The sequence below is a fragment of the Macrobrachium nipponense genome, chromosome 42, assembly GCF_015104395.2.
Source record: "Macrobrachium nipponense isolate FS-2020 chromosome 42, ASM1510439v2, whole genome shotgun sequence".
Classification (NCBI taxonomy): domain Eukaryota; kingdom Metazoa; phylum Arthropoda; class Malacostraca; order Decapoda; family Palaemonidae; genus Macrobrachium; species Macrobrachium nipponense.
In genome coordinates this window covers 444,357-457,514 of record NC_061103.1, presented here as the reverse complement: position 1 = coordinate 457,514, position 13,158 = coordinate 444,357, and the positions used below count along the sequence as shown (strand labels likewise).

Here is a 13,158-nt window from a genome sequence, read left to right as displayed (position 1 = left end):
ATATCAAAAGGATTGCAATTTAATGTACAATACAACGAAAAAAAAAGTAACTCGTTAGCTTTGACCGTTTTTTGCACAGCGTGATTTGAATACAATTATCTATGAATTTTTTTTTTTCGTTACCATATATCGCATTATTTACATATGATAATGATGATATTTTTCATTTCTGATGATTGCATACTAAACTTCAGGCAATGAAAAAAAATGAGCCAAAAATGAACTCGTAATCTTCAAAACTAAGCGTGCTGTGATTTTTTGAAAAAATTATTTTTTCCGGTTCCGCGCTCACTCCAAACCGGCGCCGGCATACAGGAGAGGTTTTGATTTTTAGGGCGTCGGCGTAAGAGGGTTAACTTCAATTTTCCTCCTCCTCGTCTTTCCACCAGAAGCCATTTATGTTATAAGACCAGAGAAGCGCTCTCTTTGGGTGTATCTGCCTCTGCCCAGGGAGAGTTTTCCGGACTTCTTGACTCTGCTAGAAGATCCGCTTTTAATTCAGCCAGGATAATGTTTTTGGCTTCAGAGTTAGATCACCTCGTCAAGAATATCTTAGGGTTTTTGAGGTGATAAGGTTCCTTGACTGGACCATAGGAGTTTTGAGCTGTAAACTCAAGGATTGTGCAACAATGGATGAGGAATTGTTTGTGGACATTTCTAGTGTTATATCCTGTTTAGAGAAAGGCATCAGGGACGGATCCTTGGAACTAGCCTCTCTTTTTATCTTACGTATTCTGAAAAAGAGCGAACGTTGATGCTCATTCACCTCCAGAGGAGTCTCTCGCACGCAAAAGTCCGTCTTGCTTCATTCTCTTCTGGACAACAAGCACCTTTTCCCAGAGGACATGGTAATCCAAGTTTCTTCATCTTTGCAGAAGTAGTCAACACAAGACCTGCTTGTTCAATCTACAGAATGTCCTTGAGATTCTTTTCCCCAGTTCACAACCTTTGCCTGCCATGCTTACTCGGCTCTTTCGGATTGTGCAACAATGGATGAGGATTTGTTTGCGGACATTTCTGGTGTTATATCCTGTTTAGACAAAGGCGTCAGGGACGGATCCTTGGAAATAGCCTCTCTTTTTACCTTACGTATTCTGAAAAAGAGTGAACACAAGACCTGTTTGTTCAATCTACAGAATGTCCTTGAGATTCTTTTCCCCAGTTCACAACCTTTGCCTGTCATGCTTACTCAGCTCTTTTGGGGCAGGAGATTTGTTAGATCTTTCCTTAGATCAAGGGGTAGAGTACACTTCACCCCAAAATCAATGAAGTCCACAACCAAGTTCTCCGCTAGGAATTGATGTGTTAGTTCTTTGTATATCTGTAGGAGCAAGACTTAAAGTTTTAGAGAAACTGGGAAGCAAGAGGAGCTGAATCTTGGATCATAGAGGTCTCAAGAGGATACGATATTCCTTTCAAGAGCGCTCCACCCTTATCAAACTCTCTGATAGTTTTGAGAGCCTACTCAGAAGATTCAGAGATTCGTCGCCCTTTCAAGAGAGGTTTAGTCCCTCTTGCAGAATAAGGCAGTAGAGCTAGTAGTAGACCCACTAATCTCAGGATTTTACAATTGTCTGTTTGTAGGTCCCTAGGCTTTGGGAGGCTGGAGGCCCGTATTGGACGTAAGCACATTGAATCCGTTTGTAAAGAAGACAAAGTTCAAGATGGAGACAAATCAGACGGTCCTGTCATCAATGCGTCAGTTTGTCTTCAAGAACAAAGTTTGTCAATTCAGAGCTCTGTGTTTTGGTCTTTCGACCGCCCCACAAATGTTCAATCGAGTCTTAGTCCTTATTGTGAAATGGTTACATTTAATCAGAATAAGAGTATCCCTATACTTAGACGATTGGCTTCTTCAGTCACAAAGATAGAGAAAGTGCACGGAGGACCTGCAGAAAACATTGTGATTAGCTCAGGAATTAGGACTGCTAATAACCAGAGAAAGTCGCTGTTACTCTCGTGTCAGGAACTAGTCTATTTGGGGATAAGGATAGACTCGGTGAATTTTTGGGCTTTTCCATCCCCACAAAGAGTGGAGTCATGCTTGCAGTAAGTGGAGTGATTTATAGCCCTTTGGGAATGCTCAGCGAAGGAATGGATGAGTCTATTGTGCACGCTATCCTCAGCGGCGTGGTTGGTATGGTATTAGTGTCCCACCTCGGTGGTCGCGGGTTTGATTCTCGGCCATTCCATTGAGGAGTGAGAGATTTGTATTTCTGGTGATAGAAGTTCACTCTCGACGTGGTTCGGAAGTCACATAAAACCGTTGATCCCGTTGCTGAATAACCACTGGTTCCATGCAGCGTAAAAGCACCATACAAACGAACAATCAATAGAGCAGTTCGTATCACTGGGGAGACTGCGCATGAGGAATCTACAGTTCTTCCTCAGGGCAAACTGGAACAGGGAGAAGTTTCCAGACACTCTTGTGTTCCAAATCACAAAGGAGATAAAGGAGGACCTCCAATGGGGAAAATTAAAAGACAGACTTATAGAAGGGAAGTCTCTTCTACCAATGAGCTCCAACCTAGCTTTCTTTTCAGATGCATCAGATCGAGGTTTGAGGGATACTAGGGAACAAGGAAGTCTCAGGGACTTGGAATATTCAACAGAGACAGTGGCATATCCATCAGAAGGAATTAACTGTTCTCCAGTGGGGTTGTTAGAATTTGCGGACAAAGTCAGCAACAAGGTAGTGGCAATCCATTCGGACAGTACAACAGCGCTCTTGTACATCAGGAAACAGGGAGGAACCCACTCATTTTCTCTTTGCGAAACAGCAAGAACCCTGTTATGGGCAAAACAGAACCAAACCAGAATTGTAACAAGATTCATTCAGGGGAAATGCAATGTAATCATGGACGAACTAAGCCGCAAGAAGCAGGTCCTTCCCACGGAGTGGATGATGAACCCGTGGGTGTGCCTCGATTTGTGGAAACTAGGGCAAGCCAATTGTAGATCTGTTATCTGTTTGCCACAGCAAAAAAAAACCATCGTCTCTCTCTTTAATGTTCACCAGCCCAGACCTGTAAGCATGGGCGACGGGATGCAATGCTTTTGGACTAGTCGAACAAAGACTTATATGCGTTCCCTCCGTTCAAGATGGTGAGAGAAGTCATCAACAAATTCAGGTCTCGCCACAACATCTCAATGACCCTCATTGCTCCATTCTGGCCAGCACAAGAATGGTTTCTAGATCTACTCGATCTCTTGGTAGATGGGCCAAAATTGCTTCCACAGACAACTGGTCTACTCAGAGAGCCCCACTTTAGGAGGTTCCATCAAGGGCTGTCCACTCTGTCCCTGACCACTTAGAGTCTGTCTGATGTCTTTTACGAGCGAAAGATTTTTTAAGCCAAGCTGCAAATGCTATTGCACAGTGCTGAAGAAAATTTTCAAGTGATGTCTACTAGGCAAAGTGGGCAGTTTTTAGATCCTGGTGTAAGAAACGACATTTTATCTTCTAAGACATCTGTAATGGAAATAGCAGATTTCCTGTTATATTTGAAGTCAGTTAGGAATCTGTCGACGCGACCATCAGAGGATATAAAGCAATGTTGGGATCAGTTTTTAAACTCGGGATTAGATGTATCAACCAATAAAGATCTTTCGGCTCTCATCAGATCCTTTGTTACAGAGAAACTTAAAGGTTCAGGGATCTTATGTTGGAACCTAGATGTAGTGCTTAAATGGCTGTCGGAACCTTTTTTTGAGTCCTTGTACAATTCATCCCTAAGACATTTGACAAGAAAGACCCTAATCCTGGTAGCCTTATCTACAGCAGAAAGGGTAAGTGAACTAGACTCCATGGACAAGAGAGTAGGCTTTGCTAAAGGTAATGCTGTATACGCATTAACCTTGGGGTTCTTAATGAAAAACAAGACTCCGTCAAGCCGTGGTCTCGTTCTTTCATTACTAAAAACCTGACGGACATAGTGGGACCGGAAGAAGAAGAGAGGTCACTGTGTCTAATCAGAGCGCTAAGATTCTATCTACAAATAACAGAAAGAATTAGGGCCTCATCCAATCACTTATGGTGTTCTGTGAGGAATTCTTCTTGCCGTATGTCTAAGAACGCACTGGTGTTGTTCTTGTGAAATATTATTGTAGAGGCTCATTCCCAATTTAAAGAAACAAAATTTAATGCACTAAAAGTGAAGGCTCACAAGGTGAAAGTAGTGGCTACATCGCTTCTCCTTTAAACATTACCTCTCTTTGTATTTGATTATACAAGTAACATATTGGAAATACAACTACTCGTGTGAGCATGTCTGTCCATTAAGGGTTAACAGGTTTTCTGTCTTTGTTTGGTGTGGGAATACAAAAGAAGAAATCTGCTAAGTCAAAATATTCAAGGGGCCTTCAAGCTGTTCACAACACAAGGGAAATTCTTGACTGGGTTTTAATATGAAAGATTGTTTACGCTACTTTTCGGTTTTCCTGTCCACAAATTGAATTTTACGTCATTTGTTCAAAATTATTCTCTGAAGATTTTATGTTTGGCAGAAGAAAAGAAAAGTAAAAAGATCCAAATTGAATACTTGTAATAAATATATATATATATATATATATATATAATATATATATATATATATATATATATATATATATATATATATATATATATACATATACATATACATATACATATACATATATATACATATACTATATATATGTATGTATGTATGTATATATATATATATATATATATATATGTGTGTGTATGTGTAATATATATCTATGATGTATTGTATTATATATATATATATGTATTGTGTTATAGATATATATAATATTATGATTATATATATATATATATATATATATAATAATTATATATATGATATGTAGTTATATTATTATAATATATATATTATATTATATATATAATAATTATAAATAACATAATATTAGTATATACACCATTACATCATACATACATACAATACAAATACAGACATACATAACATAACATACATTACATACATACACACGTACATACATACACACGTACATAAATACAGCATCAAACAGCTGTTTCTCGATTCAATTGGTTGTTATTACTTGCTGTTGTGTATGCCAGTGTCTTGCATGCGGTAGTAAGTGGTGGTTGAATTCTCAGAGGAGTCACAAGGTTGGTAAGTTTAATGTAATGTTTGAAAGATTTGCATTTAACCTAATGAACTTTTGCTTCTAGGCATATTTATTAATTAGTAGATACCAATGGTATCTACTGAAATTGAGACTGGCATAGAAACCCTGGCCTAATGTAATCTAATGAAAATACATCTCACACTGTACATGATGTATATGATGCAATAATATTTTGGGACAAAATTTAAATGATAGCATAATCTACATGTATATACACAAACTACAGTTTTTTTTGTATTCTTTGTAATTTTTAGTTTCACAGAATGTTTCATTGGAAGTAAATTGGGCTTTTGTATTTATAGAGCAAGCTTTAGTTCCAAATTGAAAAAAAAAAAAAAAAAAAAAACTGACATGTTTGGCGCCACCCTTGTAGCTGCTCAAGAATAAAGACCTGGCTGATTCAAAAGTTCCAGGTCTTGGGAGTTGGTGGACCATGGAGTGTTAGGTTTAAGAGGTTGGACTGTATATATACACATATTTATTCATTTATTTATATTATTGATTATTTTCCAGGTGTGGTATCATGGTGAGTGGTGTCCCTCTCGTGGACGTGGCTGTTACAATACACAGCTTACAACTGAACGGGGTTGTTGCACATGGTATAATGAGCCACAGGTTAGTCAGACCATTAACTCTTCTATCTTTTATAAAGTGAGGCATACATTAAACTGTTTTGTGAATCACAGCATACAGGCAGTCCCAGTTATCGACGGGTTTCGTTCCGACGGCTTGATGATAAGTGAAAATTGCTGATAATAAAAAATCTGTGATTTTCAACACTTAATGGTGCCAATAACCAGTTAATGGCACCTCTATTAGGTATGTATTGTCGCCAATAACCAGAAATCAGCCCATTTTGGCGCTAGGCAAACCCTATAAGACCAGATCGCCGATAAAAAGGGACTGCCTGCACACATTTTTTGTGGAATACTTTTAAGGGGGACGGCCACCTAATGCCCTTTTTTAAGGACAGGACTTTGACATTCATACCACTTGATAAGGTGATTTGGGACATCTACAAACCGCACATGATTTTTGCCTCTGACCTTCGGTTTTGTGACGCCAGGGCAATTTATCCTGAAAATAACCATTTTTCAAATTCTATTTCCTTCCTTGATATTTAACCCCTTCGGTACTGCATGATGCATAATCGGCTAGATGCTGCATCCCACATTTTCCCAACTCACCCTAGCGTCTGCTTAACCCTGAAAAAAAGGTTATAGTATCATCTATTCTGCCTTATATATTAATGGAAATGAATGTGAAATCATATATACACACGTGTATGTATATGTATACACTCATACTATACTATGCAGGCAGTCCCCGGGTTACGACGGGTTCAGGTTACGACGTTCCGAGGTTAAGGCGCTTCTCAATTATATTCATCAGACATTATTTCCAGGGTTATGACGCCTACAACGCTCATCTGGCAGATGAAATATGACATCAAAAATGCAAAATAATCAACAGTTGAAGGTTTTTTGATGAAAAATGCAATGAGAATGCAGTTTACATAGTTTTCAATGCACCCAAAGCATTAAAAGTAAGGTTCTCTTAGGATCTTTTTACTATGTTCCGGCTTACGACGATTTTCGGCTTATGACGCGTCTCAAGAACGGAACCCCCGTCGTAACCCGGGGACTGCCTGTATATAACATTTACTTTTACTTCTCGCCATATCAACCCATGAACTTTCCCTTTTTTCTGGGGATTTTCTTGAAAAAATGATGTAGCTCTTTCATTACCCCATGGAACAAAGAGTCTTCATCATGTTATCATAAAAAACAATTGTATATGCATCCCCAGACGTAAGGAAAAGTGCATCCCCAAGCATTTGATTTACCCCTGAAAAAATGTCACAAAAGTCTGACAACATTGTTGGACGATGATCCTCTAATATGTTGGTAACATATGTAAACCCACCTTTTACCTCTCGTTCTTCCACGTCATTATCACTTATTTTACTTATTTCATCGGTTGAGAGCTCATCACCACACTCATAATCTTCCTCAGAAAGAACATATTCCTCAGAAGAGATATCATTGTTCTCACTCATGGTTTTACATTAAAAATGCAAATAAAACAAAGAAAATCACCAGAGAAAACGAAAAAAATCGTGAAAACACTTGCATAAACACAACAATGACTGTGCATCCTTATGAGGAGGCTGTGATGTCATAGCCAAGAATGTCCACGATTGGCTGAAAAAAAAGTAGGAGCAGCTTAGTGTGTGTTAGTACAGCCTACCAATGCCTTCAGAAACCAATAGGAGACATAACCCAACACTATGAGCTTCCCTATTGCACTGTGGAGTTATGACGACGTATATATGTCACGGGGAGCGTCATTGTACCCTCCATGACGTCGTAGAAACGTCACGGTACCGAAGGGGTTGATATTAACCCTTAAACTCCTATTGGACGTATTTTACGTCAAGATAAATTGTCTGTCGGGTGCCGAACCGACGTATTTTACGTCGACATAGAAAAGTTTTTTTAAAATTCACGGAAAAATACTTATAGGCCTACCAGCCGAAAACTTTTGAATCACGCGCCTTGGTTGATGCTGGGAGTTCACGGGTCAAGGTGTTGTTTTGTTTACAATCGTTACGCAGGCGCGCAAGCACAAATTTCTTTCTTATCGCACTAAAAAGTATCAGTGACACGTCTCGGAAAATATTTAGTCACTTTGACATAATTTTTGCACCATTTTAAATTAGCCGTTACATGAAGTATTATACGTATATGAAAATGTGCGCAATTTCATGTAGAATACAACAAAAAATACTCATGATTGTAGCTTTTATAAGTTTTGGAATATTTTCATATAAATAACGATAAGTGCCAAAATTTCAACCTTCGGTCAACTTTGACTCTACCAAAATGGTTGAAAAACGCAATTCTAAGCTAAAACTCTTATACTTTAGTAACATTCAATCATTTACCTTCATTTTGCAACAAATTGAAAGTCTCTAGCACAATATTTCGATTTATATTGAATTTATGAAAAAACTTTTTCCTTATGTTCGCGCGGTAACTCTTCCGATAAATTTTTTCGTGCGATTGTCCCAATGTTTGCACCATTTTAAATTTGCCGTTACATAAAGTTTTATATATGGAAATGTGCGCAATTTCATGCACAATACAACTAAAAACAACCCATGGTTGTAGCTTTTATCAGTTTTGAAATATTTTCATGTAAATAACGTTAAGTGCAAAAATTTCAACTTTCGGTCAACTTTGACTCTACCGAAATGGTCGAAAAACGCAATTGTAAGCTAAAACTCTTATATTCTAGTAATATTCAATCATTTACCTTCATTTTGCAACGACTTGGAAGTCTCTAGCACAATATTTCGATTTATGGTGAATTTATGAATAAAAAACAAAACATTTTCCTTACGTCCGCGCGGTACTCTTCCGAAAAAATCAGAATTTTTTTTGTGCGATTATCGAAATGTTTGCACCATTTAAAATTAGCTGTTACATAAAGTTTTATATATGAAAATGTGCACAATTTCATGTAGAATACAACTAAAAATGATTGAAGGTTGTAGCTTTTCTCTTTTTTTGAAATATTTGCATATAAATCACACGATAAATAGAAAAAAAACCACGTTCGGTCAAATTTGACTCTACCGAAATAGTTGAAAACGCAATTGTAAGCTAAAACTCTTACGGCGTAGTAATATTCAGTCATTTATCTTCATTTTGAAACAAATTTGAAGTCTCTAGAACAATATTGTGATTTATGATGAATTTTTGAAAAATATATTCAACTTCCCTCTGCATGCCGATTCGCGGCCGCAAGTCTCCGAAATGCGTACATCGCATTATCTTAATATTTGCTCCTTTTCATATTAATTGTTTTATAGAGTTTCATATATCAAAATGTGCACAAATTCATGAAGAATACAATAAAAAATAATTGAAGGTTGTAGCTTTCCCCATCTCCGAAATATGTGCATATAAAAAAATATAAAAATTTCGACATTCGGTCAACTTTAACTCGTCCGAAATGGTCGAAATCTGCAATTCTAATCTAAAACTCTTACAGTATAGTAATATTCAATCATTTGTCTTCATTTTGAAACAAATTGGAAGTCTCTAGAACAATATTTAGATTTACGGTGAATTTTTACATCATTTTTGTGATAATATTTTTCCGGTGTTGCTTTTATTGTTTTACAATGTATTATATATCAAAATGATTGCAATTTAGTGTACAATACAACGAAAAAAAAGTAACTCGTTAGCTTTGACCGTTTTTTGCACAGCGTGATTTGAATACAATTATGTATTCATTTTTTTTTTCGCTACCATATATCGCATTATTTACATATGATAATGATATTATTTTTCATTTCTGATGGTTGCATACTAAACTTCAGGCAATGACAAAAAAATGAGCCAAAAATGAACTCTTAATCTTCAAAACTAAGCGCGCTGTGATTTTTTGAAAAAATTATTTTTTCCGCTTTCGCGCTCACTCCAAACCGGCCCCGGCACACAGGAGAGGTTTTGATTTTTAGGGCTTCGGTGTAAGAGGGTTAAGAGTTCATTTTTGGCTCCTTTTTTAGTTATTGCCTGAAGTTTAGTATGCAACCATCAGAAATGAAAAAAAATATCATTATCATATATAAATATTGGAATATATGACAGCGCGAAAAAAATGTCATATATATATATAATTGTATACAAATTGCGCTGTGAGCAAAACGGTTAAAGCTAATGAGTTAATTATTTTTTCGTTGTACACTAAATTGCGATGATTTTGGTATATAAAATTATAAAACGATCAAAGCAACACAGAGAAAATATTATCACAATATGATGCATGAATCCGTAATGCACGGACGTAAAAAAAAGCTGTTTTCAAAAGTTCACCATAAATCAGAATATTGTGATAGAGACTTCCTGTTTGTTGCAAAATGAAGGTAATTGATTGAATATTACTAGACTGTAAGTGTTGTAGCTTACAATTGCAGTTTTCGACCATTTCGGTTGAGCTAAAGTTAACTGAAGGTCGAATTTTTTTATTTATCATTATTTATATGAAAATATTTCAAAGCTGATAAAAGCTACAACCATGGGTTGTTTTTTGTTGTATTCTACATGAAATTGCACACATTTTCATATATAAAACTTTATCTAACAGCTAATATAAAACTATGCAAACATTACGACAATCGGACGAAAAAATTTCTGATTTTTTCGGCAGTTACCACGCGGATGTAGGAAAAAGTTTTTTTTCTAAAATTCACCATAAATCGAAATATTGTGCTAGAGACTTCCAATTTGTTGCAAAATGAAGGTAAATGATTGAGTATTACTAGAATGTAAGAGTTTTAGCCTACAATTGCGGTTTTCGACCATTTCGGTCGAGTCAGATTTTACCGAAGGTTGAAATTTGGCCACTTATCGTTATTTATATGAAAATATTTCAAAACTGATAAAAGCTACAACCATGAGTTTTTTGTTGTATTCTACATGAAATTGCGCACATTGTCATATAGTATAAAACTCTATTTAACGGCTAATATAAAATGGTGACAAAATATGTCTAAGTGACGAAATAATTTCTGAGATGTGTCGCTGATGCTTTTTAGTGCGAGAAGAAAGAAATTCGCGCTTGCGCGCCTGGGTAATGATTGTAAGCAAAACAGCTTGATCCGTGAACTCCCAGCATCCCCCAAGGCGTGTGATTCAAAAGTTTTCGCCTAGTAGGCCTACAACTATTTTTCCGCGAATTTAAAAAAAACTTTTTCGTCGACGTTTCGTACGTCGGTTTGGCACCCGACAGACAATTTTCGTCTATGTTTAATACGTCCAATCGGCGTTAAAGGGTTAAGAGGCAACGTACTGTTTCCGATAAGATGTACCATTTTCTCTTAGCTACACCATTCTGTTGTGGTGATTAGGGAGCTATACACTCATGTTTTGATGCTGTTTATGAGAACATCTTGAAATCCCTTACAAGTGAACTTGGTACAGTTATCATTCCTTCAAATGAAGCAGAATCTGCTAAAAACCTTTAAAAAGCTCTTACTGTATCTTGTACTTGAGAAAGTAAACCAATACATATTATGGCGGAATAATCATCAGTGAAAGTAATGGCAAAACTGGAACCTCTTAAACTCACAGGGTGAATTGAACCAGCTAAATCCATATGAACAAGTTCTAGAGCTTTTGCATTTCAGCATCTAGTTACGTTGCTTTTAGCAAGAGGTTGTTGAGTCATGATAAAAGTTTCATGTTGAGACCTTTCTTTGGAGCCTATTACCATACATTGTGCACTGTTTTCAAGTTTCAAAACATCAGACAAATTACAGTGAGACTTTATTTACAGAATCACTTTCAAATGAACTCACAGCATAATTTAGTGTTCATATGAGGTTTGTAGATATGAATGGTTGCATGGTTTGGGCCGAAGTTGCTGAAGCTCCATTTTCCATTGCATATTGCACAGAAAATATGTTGTGCATGCACAGTGTATTCCTAAGTGTTGCCATGCATATTATAACTGCATCACTCATTTTTCTTTGCAATGCCAAATTCCCTAATGCCATCAGTAAGTATGGAATGCTCTTCAGAACAGAAATTTTCCTTTTGACAAAAAATGAACTGTCAGTGATATGGGTTGTAGCACCACAATCAACCAGCAGGGCCTGGTGGTTGGGAAGCTCTAAAGGCTGTGTTGATTTTGAACATGAACATATGCCCATCATCTGCTGCATCAGCACTGGCTGACGTAAACACATCGGTACTGTTCTTCAGTAACATATTACTCTCAAGTGAACCATTCTTTTTTTCTGCGGATTTTGTCACTATGGCCTGTTTTCTTGCAAAAACACCACCATAGTCACTTTTCTTTCTTAGCTTTGCACTCTGTAGCTGTGTGTTTGGGTTTGCCATGTGAAACGCTTCATACCAACTGGCTGCCTACCTCTAGAGGAAGTACCAAATTTATTCTCCATTATGCTGTCACAACAACTGGATTTCCCGGCATGTTCTGCTTCAAAATTACACAAACTTGGAAATCTTGAAATGATAATTCACATTCATATTGATTTATGACTACTGTGAATGCTTTGAACTCCTCGGCTAGCCCCTTTAATAGCATTGCTACTTGTAGTTTGTCACTTAAAGTTCTACTTGCTTTTCATAATCATGTAGCTGCCTTTTATAAACTTTAGTCAGTAACTGACTCAACCGCCGTTTTCTTTAAAGAACTTGTTTCTATGTCGAGTGATAGGATGCAGGTTTACCTGAGCCTGTGTAGTGATTCTTCAGAATTTGGAGTGCTCTACATCTATTATCCACTACATCCCACATCACAAGACAAGCTTTTATCATCCAACAGCTGAATTGTTCAGTGAAACATCATTCATTGAAACACATTTCATTCTTCTCCTTAAAATCTGCTGGTATGGTTGCTGTTGGAGGCAGTTTAATGGTGTCTTCTACTTCCATAACTCTTACTGGATGGACATGATCATATGAGGAACTATAACAGGTTTTGAGTGAATACCAGGTTAACTATTAGAGTACGTATTAATATGGCACACCGCACAGATTGAATTAATTTAGCGGGAAAAATGTTCATATCATTTCAGTGGGCCATGAATGATTTATGGCAACTGTTAGTACATAGCTCAGTATGGGAGAGAACTAGGTCAGTGTGCCTTGAGATTTCATGGAGGGATGTACTGCCTCTCCTTAGCCCACGGACATCTTTTCATTTATTTGATCATAAATATACCTAGAGATTGCTGTTGGTTTTAGTTCTTTTATGATATTAGTTCAGCTATAATTGTAATTTTACAGAGTAAAGTGCAAAGAAATAGAAAAAACATACATACCTCACAAAAAGGCACTGCATCTCGTAAATATTTTATAAATGTAGTATGTATTTTGGTCTTCAACTTCAACTTTTAATTAACCAATATCTTATTTTAGATGTTTTAATGTGTCTTTTAACTCACAGTAGGTAGGTTAT

At 36.8% G+C, this 13,158-nt stretch overlaps 1 protein-coding gene across 1 annotated transcript in view; it reads left to right on the top strand.

Moving 5' to 3' along the window:
• LOC135212921 (ATP-dependent RNA helicase Ddx1-like) overlaps positions 1–13,158 on the top strand; it is a 407,348-nt gene that overhangs the window by 388,303 nt on the left and 5,887 nt on the right. Inside the window, exon 13 of the mRNA XM_064246662.1 lies at positions 5,671–5,772. Coding sequence (XP_064102732.1) covers positions 5,671–5,772 — 102 coding nt within the window. The remainder of the gene's footprint in view (positions 1–5,670; positions 5,773–13,158) is intronic.